The 17,970-nt window shown below is 34.7% G+C and overlaps 2 protein-coding genes across 3 annotated transcripts; both read left to right on the forward strand.

The window, feature by feature from the left end:
* The first annotated feature begins 241 nt into the window (after positions 1–241).
* On the forward strand, positions 242–5,784 carry slc2a8 (solute carrier family 2 member 8). Its single transcript, XM_051111042.1, has 10 exons — positions 242–539; positions 952–1,114; positions 1,315–1,521; positions 1,934–2,033; positions 2,970–3,181; positions 3,899–4,048; positions 4,154–4,262; positions 4,356–4,532; positions 5,314–5,459; positions 5,543–5,784. Exons 1-10 carry the CDS (start codon positions 454–456, stop codon positions 5,687–5,689), a joined length of 1,497 nt encoding a protein of 498 aa, XP_050966999.1. The 5' UTR covers positions 242–453; the 3' UTR covers positions 5,690–5,784.
* A 2,911-nt stretch (positions 5,785–8,695) lies between these two features.
* Positions 8,696–15,091, forward strand: lcn15 (lipocalin 15). Of its 2 annotated transcripts, none has more exons than XM_051110865.1 (7): positions 8,696–8,887; positions 11,158–11,297; positions 11,446–11,522; positions 12,013–12,123; positions 12,205–12,306; positions 13,003–13,027; positions 14,702–15,091. In XM_051110865.1, exons 1-7 carry the CDS (start codon positions 8,786–8,788, stop codon positions 14,844–14,846), a joined length of 702 nt encoding a protein of 233 aa, XP_050966822.1. In that variant the 5' UTR covers positions 8,696–8,785; the 3' UTR covers positions 14,847–15,091. The 2 variants fall into 2 exon arrangements, with proteins under 2 accessions (XP_050966822.1, XP_050966823.1); XM_051110866.1 differs by having other exon boundaries at positions 14,545–14,753.
* The last annotated feature ends 2,879 nt before the right edge of the window (positions 15,092–17,970 follow it).

Raw genomic sequence — 17,970 nt, forward strand, 5'->3', positions numbered from 1 at the left:
GAACAGTTGAACAGCAAAGAAAGAGAAACGACCGCATGTAGAAATGTTTGTTTTTCCCTAAACGTCTTTTAAAAATTATATTTAGTGCAGAGTGACACATTAATAAAATGTTTTTAAAAATAAAATGTTTAAAGGTTTAGGGAATAAATATTTTGTGCGTATTTGTGTATGCAAGGATACGAAGAATCAATGGAAACAAATAACAGACTTTTATTTTGAAATCGGCTGCGGACGTCTATGAATGGTCAGCAGGTCTTTATTATTGTCAGGTGACAGCATCGGTTTGTGAATAAAGCGTTTTTCCTCGTGATGCTGATAAACAAAGCCTTTGATACATCGGTGGCTAAACTTGTGTATGTTTTGTCATTTGTAATGTATGAGATAAAAGCACAGTTTGTCGGTGGCGATTATCTATGAACCGTTTGATTATCTGATCATCGTTTGCGAGACACGATGGATGATAATGAAGAGAGTAGACCACTGCTGGTCAACGATGAGCAAACAGACGAGGACAGATCAGAGCAGGACGCGTATTTGGAGTAAGTGTGACTTTATGGTCACTTTTTAGGAGTTTTCCCCTTACGAAAAAGTACTATGTACGTTGCTGGTATCAGAAAATAATACCACGGTACTTTGATGGTAGACTACCTTTGTATGTCTTACGTGGTGTTTACATGATACTCAGAGGTGCTTTAAAGAAAACCATGGTGTATATTCCCCCAAAAAAACCTGGTACTACTACTGCTTTTTTTTGTTAGTTGTGTGCCCACATTTAATTGGCACTGAAAATGTTATTTACGTTGTGATTCGTTTAAAGTAACGTTAATGTTTACATTTTGTCACACTGTTTCTGTCACATGATGAACAGAACCAGTGTGTTTCAGTTACTTGGCATACAATGCGGGAAACGTGTCCATAACTAATTTGTCCATGACTAATTTTGCTCCACAGTAAAGTTAAGAATGGGAAGCTGTTCATGGCCACATTCGCAGCAGTTCTGGGACCCCTAAGTTTTGGGTTTGTCCTGGGTTACAGCTCTCCTGCCATACCTGAACTCCGCAAAATCCAAGATTCAAGACTGCAGCTCAGCACAGAGGAAGCTTCCTGGTTTGGGGTGTGTGAATGCTTTGGGCTTTTTTTTTAATCAACTACAATGCAGGAATTAAAAGGAAATGTTTGTTTTCAGTTCCCTAGAACTTACAATGCCTTTATAGTATCTGAGTTGAATTTTTAAATACTAAAATCCAAATTTAAAGATATCGAAAATGCTGACGTCAAAGTTTAGATGTTACAACATTATTTTCTGTCTTATAGTCTGTGGTGACTATTGGTGCAGCTTTTGGGGGACTCCTTGGAGGATGGATTGTCGAGAAGATTGGACGAAAGTTGAGCCTTATGTTCTGTGCTTTACCATTCATCAGTGGGTTTACCATCATTATCGCTGCTCAGAACCACTGGATGTTATATCTGGGCAGAGTGCTCACTGGTCTGGCCAGTGGAGTGACTTCTCTTGTTGTACCAGTAAGTATTACCAGTATATTGAAAGTAAAAATCCCATTTGGAAGTAAAAACAACAGGGGAACTGATTTTTAACAATAAATTCCTTAACAATAATTCCTTTGAAGGTTCTTAAACCTTCAAAGACAGGCCTGCTGTAACCATTGTGGTTGTTAATCTATGGTATATGATTTTATTGAAAGTCTGCATTATTTCAATACTTTTTTTTACATATTCATATGTATATTCATATGTACATATTTACATGTGTTTGAAAGCAAAATTCCTGGTTAAAAACTTTATTGCCCATGATTCTGCAAAGAAATCTCTGACGAGTAGAGAATCATGGGCTCTTCAGCATTATGTGAACCATGTTTTTAACCAAATTTTGGATATTAAGTCAATAGAATGTTTGACTTTTTCTCCATTTCTGCAGCTTTACATCTCTGAAACAGCTCATGAGCGTGTTAGGGGAACTATGGGATCCTGTGTGCAACTTATGGTTGTGACAGGCATTATGGGAGCCTATTTAACAGGTACAGTATTAGTCCTCATTTTAAACTTGTGACTGAATTATGACTTGCAAGTTATGACACTTGAGTGCCTTAGCTGTATGAGATTGTTAATGTGTAATCGGAGGACACATTTCAACCTTCTTTAATTACAGTGAGATCTTACACGTACACTACCAGTTTTTCTGCTCACCAAGCCTGCATTTATTTGATCAAAAGTGATGATAAAGACATTTATAATGGTACAAAAGATTTCTATTTCAGATTAATGCTGCTCTTCTAAACTTTCAACATAATAATAATAAGAAAAAGAAATAGAAGAGAAATGTTTTTTGAGCAGCAAATCAGAATATTAGAATGATTTCTAAATTATCATGTGACTGGAGTAACGATGCTAAAAATTCAGCTTTGAAATCACAGGAATAAATCACATTTTAAAATGCATTCAAATAGAAAACAGTTATTTTAAAATGGTACAAATATTTCAAAATTTTACAGTTTTTGCTGTATTTTGGATCAAATGTGCAGAAGAGACTTCTTTAAAAATCTTGCTGTCCAAAAATCTTACTTTTGCCAATGCATCCCTGCACTCCAAATATTTTGTTTTTTTGAAATCAGCTCAGATGTGTGTGCATATCATCCTAATTTGTACCGACCAGAATCCTTGTGAAAGACGCTTATGCCTTTCAGTAATGCATTAATGGATAGGTCAAGTTAACTCAGGAATCTCCGTCTTAAACGTACACAGAGCCTGCATTGTACATGGTTCTGTGTGAGCTGTGTTTACATGAAGAGTATGAAAACCTGATCCATTCTGAGTGATCAGTAGTAGTATGTATTTTACCTCTAGTAATTTATAGTAGGATTTATACAATGGTATAAGAGTTAGTAAATAATGTCAGAACTGTTAATTAGGGGCAAACTATTGCTTTAAGTAATGCAAAAAAATGTTTTTTCAAGGTTTATTCCTGGACTGGCGATGGTTAGCAATCACATCCTCAGTCCCTCCTACGCTAATGCTGGTGTTTATGTGCTTCATGCCGGAGACGCCACGATTCCTGCTCTGCCAAGGGAAAAGGAGAGAGGCAGAGGAGGCCCTGCGCTTCCTCAGGGGTCCTGACGCCCCGGCAGAGTGGGAGTGTGCTAGAATAGAAGAAGCCTACAAAAATGAAGTTAGACATCACAAATTTCTCATTTCACATGTCAAAGGTCTCAATTTTAATATAACTGTTGAGCTACAGTTCAAGGTTAAAATTGATGTGAAATTTCTGATGTGGCATATTGAAGAAACATAGTTCATCCAAAAATGAAAATTCTGTCAACATTTACTTTGTCATTACAAACCCAAACCCATGACATCCAAGATGTTAACGTCTGTCTTTCATTGGAAAGAAACTAAGGTTTTTCAGGAAAACATTCCAGGATTTTTCTCCATATAGTGGACTTCAATGGGACCCAAAAGGTTAAAGGTCAAGTTTCAACAAGGCAGCTTTAAAGGGCTCTATACTATCATAACCGAGGACTAAGGGTCGTATCTACTTTTTAACCACAAATGTTCTTTTTTTTTTTTAGAATATGACAGATCATTTAGCTAGATAAGACCCTTATTCCTCGGCTGGGATCATGTACAGCCCTTTGAAGCTGCATTGAAACTGCAGTTTGGACCTTCAACCCGTTGGCCACCATTGAATCCACTATATGGAGAAAAATTGTGGACTGTTTTCCTCAGAAACCATAATTTCTTTTTGACTGAAGAGAGAAAGACATGAACATCTTGGATGACACTAAGTCAGTAAATTATGAGGAAATTTTCATTCTGGAAGTGAACTAATTACTTTTAAATAGTGTACAACTTCAAGTCACTGTGGTTGACATTTGATTGATTACAGGAGCAAAGCTTCAGTCTGGCGGATCTAAAGGACCCTGGTGTCTATAAACCTTTAGGCATAGGCATTATGATGATGCTCCTCCAGCAGTTTACCGGCATTAATGCCATCATGTTTTACGCAGAGACAATCTTCGAGCAGGCCCATTTCAAAGTGAGTTTTTTTTTTATTTTATTTTTTTTTTTCAATGAAGTTTATTCATAAAGGTCTTTATTTTTGCTAAATGCACATTGTAATGTTCTTTTCTTTCTACCACAGAGCAGCGATGTGGCCACTGTTATTGTTGCAGCCACACAAATGCTCTTCACTGCAATAGCTGCTGCTATCATGGACAAGGCTGGGCGGAAAGTTCTCCTCATCTTGTCTGGTAGAAATGTTATTAATAAATTAATATATTTGCACCACTGTTTTTGAAAAAAGACTAAAAATGTGTTATCCTTAATTCTGTGTGCCCAACAAGGTGTCATCATGTGTGTTAGTGAAGCAGTGTTTGGAGTGTATTTCAAGTTGACCGTGATGAAGCACAATAACTCCTCACTGACGAGTGTACTAACAGAAGCCCAGGGTTCGCTGGGGGAGCAGCCTCCTACAGACCTGGCCTGGCTGGCTGTGGGAAGCATGGGCCTTTTCATTGCAGGTTAGAAGAAATGTAGTTCACTGGAATGAACTATAGAACAAGAAGTATTTAGCAGCTGTTTTAAAGGTGTCATCGAATGCCCATTTTCCACAAGTTGTTATGATTCTTTAGGGTCTTAATGAAAAGTCTATAATATACTTTGGTTAAAAATTCTTAATGGTTGTGTAAAACTTTTTTTTTTACCTTGTCAAAATGAGCTCTGCAAAAATCAACCCATTTTGAGGGATTGTTCCTTTAAATGCAAATGAGGTCTGCTCGCCCCGCCCCTGTCTTCTCACTGTGGAGTGACGAGCCTGTTTACTTCAGGCTCTTTACTTCTCGATTTGAAAAAGGGGATATTATTTTTACAGATTAATTAAAAACCACTGCATGGATTTTTTTCATTATAGGGTGGATGTGTACATATACTGCCAACACACATTAATATTCAAACAACATGTAAAAGTGAACTTTGCATCCAATGACCCCTTTAAGATTTGCTGCTGTATGTGGTCAAGTCACATTTATTTCACTGCCTTGCAAAAGTATTCAGACCCCTGACCAATTTTTTCATATTATAAGTGCTACACTGACATTTAATTCTGATAGATATTTTATTTGAAAACACTGAAACTTAAAATCAATTATTAGAAGATGACATTGTGTTTGTGTTGGGAAATAATTTTAGGAAAAATACAAAATTTAAATGTCTTTTCCAAGATTTGTGGTAATTGAAATATGCATCAAATGGTCATTGAATGGACTGCAGTTAGCCTGACTATCAAGTATATGTGTTAATCAGGTTTTGCTCTTGGTTGGGGTCCTACTCCTTGGTTGGTGATGTCTGAGATCTTTCCCACACGTGTGAGGGGATTGGGCAGTGCTCTTTGTGTGCTTACTAACTGGACCTGTGCTTTCATTGTCACCAAGACCTTCCAGAACCTTATGGTGAGCTGATGGTCATGTATTTTCATATATTTTCGCCAGAAATTTATAAGGTTTATCAATCAGATCAATAATGTTTCTTTCAGGATGCCATAACCAGTGCAGGGACATTTTGGATGTTCTCAGGACTTTGTGCTCTCAATGTCGTCTTCACTGCTATTTTTGTCCCCGAAACCAAAGGCAAAACTCTGGAGGAGATTCAAGCTCGTTTTAAGGGGACTCGTCAGCGCTAGACAAGTTTTTTTCTTCGGTGCCAATGCCAAAATTTGCACTGACATGTTAATGATCTTACTATGTTTTAAAATAATATAAAAGTTTACAAATCAAATGTGTTCGATACTTCAGGCAGTGTTCAAGAATTTTTAATATGAATGTTGTTTTCATACTGTTACTGTTAATACTAAAAATGACACTTGCTTGTGGGTCGTATGAAACATGTTTTTTGAAAAAGGTGTGAATATAACATGCATCAACACCTATTCTTTTGACACATGCAGAGTTTATATAAGCTTCATTAGTTTAAAGATTCTCAGCAATTTGGTCTGCATCAAGACAGTGCGACTGCACTACAAACCAGGGTGTTCATAATTAAGATGTGTAATTAAGATGTGTAATTAAGATAATATGGTAAAACACACCAATTTGCAGTATCAAGTAGCAAAATGAGCTGTTTTGTACAGCTAAAAATAGCTGGACGTGGATGAGTCCAGAAGCCAGACCCATAAAATTTATAAATGCCCGAGCCCACTCTTACAGGAAAAATAAGGTGGATGAAAAATGTAAATTTTAAAATAAAACTCATCTTTATGTTCTGTTGATATATTGTTAAAAATGTAAAGCTGTGTTTAACGAACTGCACTGGTAAATGCATACATTTTTATGACCTCACCTGCCATAATGCTCACTTTTTTGTTTAACAAAGAAGTTGAAACAAAATATTAATATCAATTCATTTAAAATGCATGGTTGCTGAAGAACTCTTTATTGTTTGCTTCATTCAGAAAGTGAGCAACATTAAACTGTCAAAAGTCATACTTTGTTTTGAGATGTCGGTGAAGTATAACACATTGTTCTGTAATGATGACAAGGTTGATGAATTATGTGCCAAATGAAGTGACATGCCAAATAAAAAACTTTTTAATAAAAAAAAGAATTTTGAAAAATTGTATTTCTAATATGGTGACGAATACAGATAAAACGAACAATCCCAACATTCTGACTATTATTTTTCCTAATAAATTAATTTTATTAAAATTGGTGCCATACTAGATAAAGGTCATAAATAATATACAGTTGAAATCAAAAGTTTACATACACCTTGAAGAATCTGCAAAATGTTAATTGTTTTACCAAAATAAGATGGATCATACAAAATGCATGTTGTTTTTTTCATTTAGTACTGACCTGAATAAGATATTTCACATAAACAACGTTTACATATAATCCACAAAAGAAAATAATAGCTGAATTAAATAAAAATGACCCCGTTCAAAAGTTTACATACACTTGATTCTTAATACTGTTTTGTAACATGAATGATCCACAGCTGTTTTTATTGTTTAGTGTTAGTTGTCTATGAGTCCCTTGTTTGTCCTGAACAGTTAAACTTCCTGCTGCTCTTCAGAAAAGTCCCACAAATTTTTTGGTTCCTTCTGGAGCATCCGGGGTAAAAGGCGCCTTTGATATTATTTTCCTCTAAACCACTAGATGACAGAAAAACTCGGCATAGCATGGTCCAAAACATCCGCTTTTCAACATATTTTTTTATTATTATTATTATTATGCAATTATGTACATATTATTACAAATATATACATCTCACAACAGTAATAGAAGAAATAGAAAAAGGGTACACGCTTTTCAACATACACGTGTGATATTGTTTGATCCTTGATGCGATCGTGGGCAGCAGAGCAAAGTCGATTCTGTGCTTACTTGATCTAATATTTGATGTTTTTAAAAATGTTGTAGATTTAAGTATCAAGTTAGAATCGCTAAGATTATTAAATATATCTTGAGACAAATGTCTTCTTAATGATTTTCAGTTTTAAGATAAATAACAAAAGAATATGTAAATGTATGGTATTTGGAGTAAAAAGCACCCCTGCTGTTGGGGCTAAAAGGCACAATATTAACATGATAATTAATAGAAGGTTGACATTTCCATTTATTGACATGACATTGTTAGATTCACATGGTAAAAAATATCATATATTATGATGGGTGTCCATCTTAGAAATAATCACCATGCTTAGAATTAAACCATCTTATTTAAAAACATGCTATTAATCATATCATATAATAAAATATCATTTGTTGTTACTACTGTAAATCTATGTTAAATTATTATGGGATCTCCTTCGATGCTTTCAGAATCTTTACATTTTGAAAGGATTTTGTTTCTGTATTTTAAATATATATGTTTTATATTAACATATTTTAATGACAGTATATTTATTGAACAAAAAAATAGTTATTTTATTTGCCAAAATAAGTACAGACTTTGCTAAAGTGAATGTTTTGAACAAGTATTAACTTATACATTATTTAAAAAAAAAAAAAACATTATTTTAGTTAAAGTATTTGTATCAGTACTGTGTGCCTTTTACCCCCCTTGCCACCTTATATATTTATGAGACATTTCATGACATTTCATATATTACAATGTTGTTCAGTAATGAGCCATTGTAGTTTATGTGGTCTCATTACTAGAAGCTTCCAGCTATAGTTTGAAGTGTTCAGTATGTGTATCTTTTGAAGCATGTGCATAAAGATATTATTCAAGTGTACACTAGAGTATTGGTGTTTTTTGTAGAGATTGGTGTCGTAACATTTGTGTTGGGCCAGTTTAAGTCAAAGTCCAGGGTCATCTTGCACTCACAGTCTGTAGAGGAACATTTAAAGCACAGTTGTTCAAAGATTGTTTAAAAAAGCATAATGTGGAAAGTCACATGTGTGTCTTTAACTGTCTGCTTTTGTCTGTAATTACGCACTAGTGGAATGTCTGACGAATGCATTTTGTAAGCATCTTGAATCTCTGTGTATTGTACCTTCAGGAATATATTTTGACAGTCTTCTGTATTTTCATGTCAGATTCTATCTAGTATACGAAAATTCTTGCTGTTTTAGAAAGTCTGTACTGCTGGTCTGTGGTTAACTGACGGTACACATGCATTGTGTGTTAGGGGCCGGGCTCCTGTCCTCCACAAACATTCCCTTGCTGTTGGCAAATATAAACCCAGCAGTTTTCCCCACTGCTTCTCTGATATGCCATTAGTTTTGCATTCCTCACTTTTCCATACAGCATAAGAGGTGTTTGAACCTTCAGCATGACTCTGGTATTAGCACTTTTGCTTTGTATGTTTTTGGGGACACATGGTTTCAACACACAGCATGTTATTGAACCTCAGCCCAACTTTGATGTGGAGAAAGTGAGTATTAGTTTTTGTGTTTTGGGTTGTGCTTTTGTAGATTTTGGGGTTAAGTAGTCAAGCATTGAATGCATGTTTTTCATTTAATAGCAGAGGCATTTCATGTGAATCTATGTTTACATAGCAGTTGTTCAAAAGTTCAAATTCAAAAGCAAACAGTGAAGAGGCGGACATCAGTGTCACATATCACAATAGTTTCACATCATGGTTCGCATTTATTTTTATTTAAGAGTGAGAAAACGTTTTCATGTATATTGAACAGATGGTCATCTTAAAAATCATTCGTAATTTTTGCTTTAACTGTCAGTAACAAAATATTTAAGTAGTACATTGCACCAGCTTAATTTTGAGCCACATTACATTTTGTTAGAAAATATGCAACCATGTAGTTCTAGTTCTAGTAGCATTCTTTTAAAGGGATAGTTCACCCAAAAATGAAAATTACCCCATGATTTACTCACTCTCAAGCCATCCTAGCCCATTCTTCTTTAAGATGAATACAATTTAAGTTATATTAACTCATGTCTTGGCTCTTCCAAACTTTTTAATGGCAGTGAATGGGTGTTGAGATTTTGAAGCCCAAACAAGTGCATCCATCCATCATAAAAAGTAATCCACACAGCTTCAGGAGGTTAATAAAGGTTCATAAAATAAAAAAAAATATGGATTTTGCTCTTACACAAACACACTGATTCATTTCAGGAGGCTTTTATCAACCCCCCACAGCTGTGTGGAGCACTTCTTATGATGGATGAATACACTTTAGACAGCCATTCACTGCCGTTATAAAACTTGGAAGAGTAATATGGCACAAAATGAACCTGGTGCAATGTACTAATTAAATTTTTATTTTGTTACTGACAACTAAAGCAAGAATAACAAATGATTTTTAAGATGACCGTCTATTCAATATACATCAAAACACTTTATTCTCATGCTTGAATAGAAATAAATGTGAACTGATGAACCAGTAAATGTTAAAATTCACATTCTAAATAAAATATTGCTGCAAGCAGCAATTACCAGGGCTCAAGTGCTTTAAGGCATTTAAGCAGATATGAAAAAAGACATTATTTACCAAGCCTGTAGCCAGAAAATCAATGAACCCAGATACTTTACCATAGAAATATTATGTTTTTTAACGTTTATGTCTGTTATAGTGCCAGCTGTGGTCCAATCTCCTTAAAACTTTGCATGCTTGTTTAAAATCACCTGTCACATGTGCTCAGCAGGTTTTGTGAAGTTTTGAGTTTTCCTTTAGGCTTTATAGCATTTTGGGTAAATTTGGACAGGCCCCTTTTCTAAACGACCCCGTTATAGCTTCCCAAAGAGTAAATTTCAACATTTTTTTGATAATTATTGACCTAGAGAGTCCTGAGAATTGTACTGCAGTGTTTTTTTCCAGATTGAGCGAAAAACCTAGGACTACACTCTTAAAAATAAAGGTTCGTTGTTGGCATCGATGGTTCCATGAAAAGCCTTGAATTTCCATGGAACCTTTCAAATGCAGAAAAGGTTCTTTTTTAAATGTTCTTCAAATTGGTTCTTTTAAGAACCATTTGCTAAAAGGTTCTTACGGTAACCAAAAATGGTTCTTCTATGGCATCACTGCAAAAACACCCTTTTGGAATTTTCATTTTTTAGTTTAGTTCGCAAAAGTAGTGATCTCACAATCATTTAACAAACGATTTGATTGACAGCAGTAGTTTGATTGACAAAGTTGTCCGAAATGAGAAGTTAATGAGAAGAAATTTTTCATTGTCATGATCGAATCTGATGCATGCATGCGTGCATAAAGATATTAAAGACAGCCTGCGACTGGTGGTTGAAGAGTTGAAGAGAGCGATTTCATACTTTTGATCGGTGTAGCGCCCCCATCAGGGTGATTGAGGTGAGCATTGGTAACATTGTAGGCTGTGTGAGTACTACCATCCCTCCAAGTTTCAAGTCTCTACGACTTACAGTTTGGTCTGCATGATCAGTTTTACGTGGAGGATGCTGATCCCTGGCCATTCTAACAATTGCAATAGGGTTTGAGCGCTACACGCTTGAGCCCCTATGAATTTAGAAGTATTTTTTATTGTGAGCTCATGGTTAACTAATGTTAACAAATGAAACCTTATTGTGAAATAACTCCAGATTCTTTTTCAAGCACTGTATTTTTTTTCAATAACAGTAATTATCTAGGATATATAACAAACACCTGGTACTACAGAACCCTTGGGGCCTTTGGTAATCTACAAACCATCTGTACTTACGTTTACTGTCAGTTTGCAGGTGAATGGTACCGGATTGGACTTGCAGATGAGTCACCGCTGTTTGCAAAGTTCAAGAACCAGCTGATGGTTTCTAAAGGCCTTCTGGTATCAGATGCCAATGGAAATGTGAATCTGACCATGTGGAGCATGAGGTGCACACTTTTAGATAGGACATTGTTCTATATTTACATTATTTCACCACCTTGAATAACAAAGGGAAAACATATTGTGATGGGAAAATGTGTTTAACCAAAATATTTGAGCTCTACGCTAACAATCTGTATATATTTGAACCATCAGACCATATGGATGCAGCATCAGTGTTTATTCATATGAGAAGACAGATGTTTCTGGAGAATTCACTTACTTCAGCAAAAGTAAGCTCTTATTTCCTCTCGCAAGCATCTTTGTGACTGTGTCTTATCATGTGATGTTTTTATTCACAGAGAACTGTGTGAAATGTGAGATCTGACATCAGCAACTGTTAAGTCAGTTGCACTCTTTCATCAGCCCTACAAGAAAAATAAGAGATTACGTCTCAATTATTATATACATATTGAGTAGAATATAGTGCAAAATTGAACAATGTAAAAAGTGGTTAACTTAAAAAAAAATTTACCTGATAAAAAATAGCTGTGTAAATAGGTGTAAATTAATGCATTCAGTATGATTCAGTGATATCAAATAATATTTTGTCGTTACCATTTTTCAGTGTATGTTTTAGCCTGTATAAGCTTTATAAATGTTATTTTCTTCAATATTACTATAAGCACATTTTATGACAGCATAAACAAGCATAAACAGATCAAATCAATCTCTTAACTTTAAATCGCTATCATGCTATGTCTGACTTTTTGTGATTTTAAGGGCACAAGATAACAAAAGACATCACAATAGTGGAGACCAATTATACTGATTATAGTTTGGTCCTTAAATACAAGAACATGGACAAGGAATACACTCAAGTAGCTCTTTATGGTAAGTTTACAGTGATAAATTATATCACATGTCTTTGACATATAATGAAGCATACTAATTTGTCAGAAATATTGCTCTTAGGACGGTCATCCATACAAAGGCCAGATCTTATAGAGAAGTTCAGATCTTTTGCTTTATCTCTGGGCTTTTCTGAGGAGGCCATTGTCACTCCAGCAGATATTGGTAAGTTTGCAATGTGAACATAAACTTTTTATGTCAGACCGCCACACTGCAAAAGAGCAGGAATAAACTGCACCAGGCTAATGTTTAATGTTTATGTGACCGTAAATAGGGCCTCTAAAGTTTGCTGAATAAACAAAACACCATGCACACACAGAACAAGCACATCACTCTTAAAGTAACAGCTCGCCCAAAAATTACAACTTGCTGAAAATGTACTTACCCTCAGACCGTCCAAGATGTATGTGAGTTTGTTTCTTCACTGGAACAGATTGGAGAAATTTAGCATTATATCACTTGCTTACTAATAGATCCTCTGCAGTGAATGGGTGCCGTCGGAATGCAGAAAATGCAGCTTTTTGCTTCACAAGATGTTAATTGATGAACTGGAGTCGTGTGGATTATTGTGATGTTTTTATCAGCTCTTTGGACCTTCATTCTGACGGCACCCATTCACTGCAGAGGATCCATTAGTGAGCAAGTGACGTAATGCTACATTTCTTAAAATTTGTTCTGATGAAGTAACAAACTCCTATATCTTTGATAACTTGAGGATGAGTAAATTTTCAGCAAGTTTTCAATTTTGGGTGAACTATTCCTTTAACAGGGATCAATATTAGTTCTTGATTTACATTTTTACATTATACAGTTATGAATAAATGTATACATTTTCATGCATTTCATTTTTATGTTTTTTAGATCCCTGCCCCATCCAAGAACCAAGGTATGGATTTACCACTTCATCATATATATGAGAGGCTGGGGTTAGTTGTCTGTTTTGCAATAATTTAACATTTCCACCATTATTACTTAATAAATATTATAAAGGTAATTTATGGTGAGGTATGTTAAAGGGGCAAGTAATTAGTGTATTAGTGACAGGTAATTTACAATAAATCTTATGATTACATCTTTTAGCCAGTAGGTGACGACCGTCTATATGAGTGAGTCATTGAATTTTGGATTTGTTCAAAAATACCAATTCATTTAGGAAAGAAACCCTTTTTGCTTGCTGTGGATTTGTTTGAAAGCTGGAACTATTCTCTTTGGCTGAGCCAAAAAAGTATATCTAGTGAAGAGTGTGTAAAATGAAAGGTACTCAATATTAATTTATTGTTAGTGTAAATGTTGTCCAGAACACAACCAACATACAAAACCACTTAAAAGAAAGAGAAAATCACTAGATATAGAGTGTTTTCACAACATGTCATCATTTGGCCATAGCGAGGGGCAAACCTGATTTTACCACGTACGACATGTTCCTGGATCAACATCTTTGTTGACTCTGGAACAACATTGTGATTAACCAATCAGATTTTAAAAAACAGTTTATAGTTTTTGTGAAGTTTAGGCTTACAATCAGTGTTTGGTGCTTGTACATCAGTGTCATTCATCTATCATTTCCTCTGATTTTAGGGATTACTCATGGGTAAGGTTAGGTTTAGGTGTAGGGATGTGGTCAAGATTACATTTTTGAATTAAAATGTGGTTGCAGGGTCAACAAAATATGTTGACCCAGGAACACATCTAACTCAGCAAAATCAGGACATAAAAAATGCCACTGAACTCAAAGAAACACAAAATTGACTGATTATTGCTGCTGAAAGTGGTCAATTATTGTCATTTTTTGGGCTGTACTAATTGGTCGGACCAGGAAAAAACATTTTGAGTACCATAGACTGACAAAAGTTATAACAAATCAAGGAGAAGAGTGCAAAAAACTGTCTGAGGAACAAAAGGCATCTGTGGTTGCCAAACTGAACCAGGATTTCCAGGGCAAGAATCTTGACAACATCTGTGTTTGTTCTTATAATTTCCGGTCAGGTATCTTAAATATTAGGCTAATATCTTAATACTGTTCATATGTATCTTTACCATATTAACTTTAAGTTTGTCAAAATATTGCACCCTTTCCTGCTTACTAAGTCCTTCTCTATATGATTTAGCAGCTTCCACATGTTTTTTCGTGGTTTAGACAGCATAGATTAGCAGAACAACATATTCAGTAGTACATTAACCATGCAAATCCATGCTGTTGTTTACATCCAAGTATCGCCTATATGGCCGTGCATCAGGATAACTGACAAAAAACGTGACGTAAGTGCAAACCCTCTATAGCCCTTGTGACAACTAACCCCAGTCTCTCCATTGCTGAAATACATGGGTCGGTGTGGCGTTGTTGTAAAACCCATAAAAAGTCTATCAAATCTAAAGTATACACCAATGTTCACTCACCTGCAGGAGTACAGCAGAATTCAGAGAGGAGAAATCTGCACAATCTCCTAATCAATCAGTCTTTGGCACTGAGAATCTTTCCAAAGTGTGATTGGACAGGATGTTTTTAATGGGTAACTCGCTCGAACTTTATAACTAACTGTATACTTTCACCATCTTTCAGCCAGCTGTGGATTCAGACCTTGGGTTACATATATTCTGTTTTGTTACACATTTGGGGAACAGTGTTTGTTTGTACGCAAACAATCATTGAAGAAATGCAACACTATAACATCGCCAATGTAACGCAATTTGTGCTACGCTCGTAAAGCCAGCAGGTGGAGCTGTTGTGACAGGACACAATCAGCCAGCGTCACTGTTGACCAATGATAATCTAGTGATCCACCTGACGCTAAACAGATAGTGCTGCTAATAATGTACATGTATTACAATAGTTGCTTGCCTAATGTTTACAGAACAATTGTGTCAAATCTTTGTGATCATTTTACAACCACTGTATTTTCAAATGAGCAATAAAAAGGTTTTGTGCAATTAAACAAAACATACAGGTTTATTTTTAAAGTTTGTCGTTTCTATTCTAATATATTTTAACATGTAATTTATTCCTGTGATAACAAAGCTGAATTTTCAGCAGCAACTACTCCAGTCTTCAGTGTCACACATTCTTCAGAAATTATTCGAATATACTGATTTGCTGCTTAAGTATAATTTATTATTATCAATGTTGAAAACACTGCTACTTAATATTATTGTGGAAACAGTGATACATTTTTTCAGGGTTATTTGATTATATTATATATATGTGTGTGTGATTTTATACACAGAAGGCAATGCATGTATATATCTACTTTAATACTTTAATGTTGGATGAAAATAAAATGTCAAAATATGGGTAAAATACTGTGCCATCGTCATTCAGCATAACATATATTTTTATGCAATAAAACATTAAACAACATACTTATTCTGACCTATACTTATAAATAATAATATAAATATAAATAATATATATACTTGAAATATATAAAATAATAAACAATCATTACAAATTTTGTTGTATTTTACATGATTAAAAACGTCTTGCTGACAAATGGGTAAAAAAGAGGGATTCGAAGGACAGTGGCAGAAGATTGGTAAAGATTCAGAAAGTGACAATTAATTAGTATTTTGGGGCTGCGATCTCTAGATAGAGTCCTTCAATGTCATAATGATTCTTGTTTTATATATGACAAACAAAAAATTGGCAGAATGTCTTTTTCTGTAAATCATTTTTGTTCGCTCAGAAAAAAACTCGAAGCATTCTAAATAAATAAATAAATAAATATTTATATTTATATTTTTTAAAAATATTAAAATAAGTACATAAAAGTATTCTGTATTAAACTTTTGTTGTTCTGATGCTTGAAAAACCTTTTTAGTCTTTGGCTATATATATATATGCCAACAAAGTGAACATAAATGCCCCTCCGCAATTAAACTAAATGTATTAGGATTCTGGTAAATTGAAGTGAAAATGAAATGAAAAGTGTCAACTGAGGCATGTTGCGCGATATCTCTTTACGCATTTTACGGTGTTGCAAATTATAACCAATAATAAACGATTTTGTTGAATTTATGAATGCAATGACCAATCAGAAGCTTTCGGATGAGTCATCGCTGAAATGCGGAGATTCGTTCGGTGTCCGCGTTCACTGACTGAATCCTGAACTTTTGTGAATTCTGTCATCATAAACAACAAACTGCACAAGTGCATATAATGTAAATAAGAGTCATTTCACAATTTAGACAGCTTCAATGATTATAACGTGAGTATTTTATTAGCCTGCTTAAACTTGCCTTAGATTGAAGCCAATAATGTACCGTAATGAACCCTGACTCTTATAACGCGTTGTCGTCAGCATCGAAAATCCGAAAAATATTTTCATGGAAAAATACGTACATTTATAAAACTTCACTTTGCACTATATTACCTTTGCATCAAATTACAGTAAAAGACTGTTGTGAAGGTGTTTCTAGTACAGTGACTTTGGGATTTACCATAAATTTGTTCTCTCTTCTGACTGTCATTATCAGTCTCTCTTTATTTTTTCCCCTTTTTGGTAGTCGTCAAAAAGCTATCATGGGAACGCAAAAATATATTTAATTTAGTCTCCTGTTCAACTTTTCACCTCAATGCAACAGTAAGGTTATGGGCGAGACTTCTAGTTCATGGGCCACTGTAGGGAAATAACAAGAAGAATAACAACGTGCAGTAAACGGTAAAACTATCTGCACTACAAACCAGTGTTTATAATTAAGATAATACGTTAAAGTAATACAGTAAGTACCAATTTGCAATATCGGGCAGTACGGTTTAAAATGCGGATGAGACCAGAAGCCAAACCCATAAAATGTATAAATGGTCGCAACCACTCTTACAGGAAAAATAAAATGGATAGAAGTTTATCCAACTATGACAACGTCCACTTCTGAGAAACCTGGAAATGTGAAGAAGGTCCATGTAAATGTTCTTAGCTTGCTATCTATACAACTTGCTGAGTTTTTATTAAATTGTGATTATTTTTTATGATAATGATATCTGAAACATGCCTAAAAAGACTGGTATTTGATGTGCATAGCTAATAGATTACACATACGTCAAATGAAAGTCAAAAGTTTACATACACCTTGCAGAATCTGCAAAATGTTAATTATTTTACAAAAATAAGAGGGATCATACAAAATGCATGTTATTTTTTATTTAGTACTGACCTGAATAAGATATTTCACATTAAGAACATTTACATATAGTTCACAAGAGAAAATAACAGTTGAATTTATTAAAATGACCCCGTTCAAAAGCTTACATAGGCTTGATTCTTAATATTGTGCTGTTACCTGAATGATTCACAGCTGTGTTTTTTTTTTTTTTTTTTTTTTTAGTGATAATTATTCCCTTGTTTGTCCTGAACAGTTAAACTACTGTTCTTCAGAAAAATTCTTCAGGTCCCACAAATTCCCACAAAAGCATTTTTGTCTATTTGAACCCTTTCCAACAATGACTGTATGATTTTGAGATCCATCTTTTCACACTGAGGACAACTGAGGGACTCATATGCAACTATTACAGAAGGTTCAAACGCTCACTGATGCTTCAGAAGGAAAATTTGCATTAAGAGCTGGGGGTATAAACATTTGAACAGAATGAATATTTTTCTTATTTTGTTATTTAGTTTTCACCCCCTGGCTCTTAATGCATCGTGTTTCCTTCTGGAGCATCAGTTAATGTTTGAACCTTCTGTAATAGTTGCATATGAGTCCCTCAGTTGTGCTCAGTGTGAAAAGATGGATCTCAAAAGCATACAGTCATTGCTGGAAAGGGTTCAAATACACAAAAAAAGCTGGAAAACCAAAGAATTTGTGGGACCTGAAGGATTTTTCTGAAGAACAGTG

The sequence above is a fragment of the Labeo rohita genome, chromosome 5 (assembly GCF_022985175.1).
Source record: "Labeo rohita strain BAU-BD-2019 chromosome 5, IGBB_LRoh.1.0, whole genome shotgun sequence".
In the NCBI taxonomy this organism is placed as follows: Eukaryota; Metazoa; Chordata; class Actinopteri; order Cypriniformes; family Cyprinidae; genus Labeo; species Labeo rohita.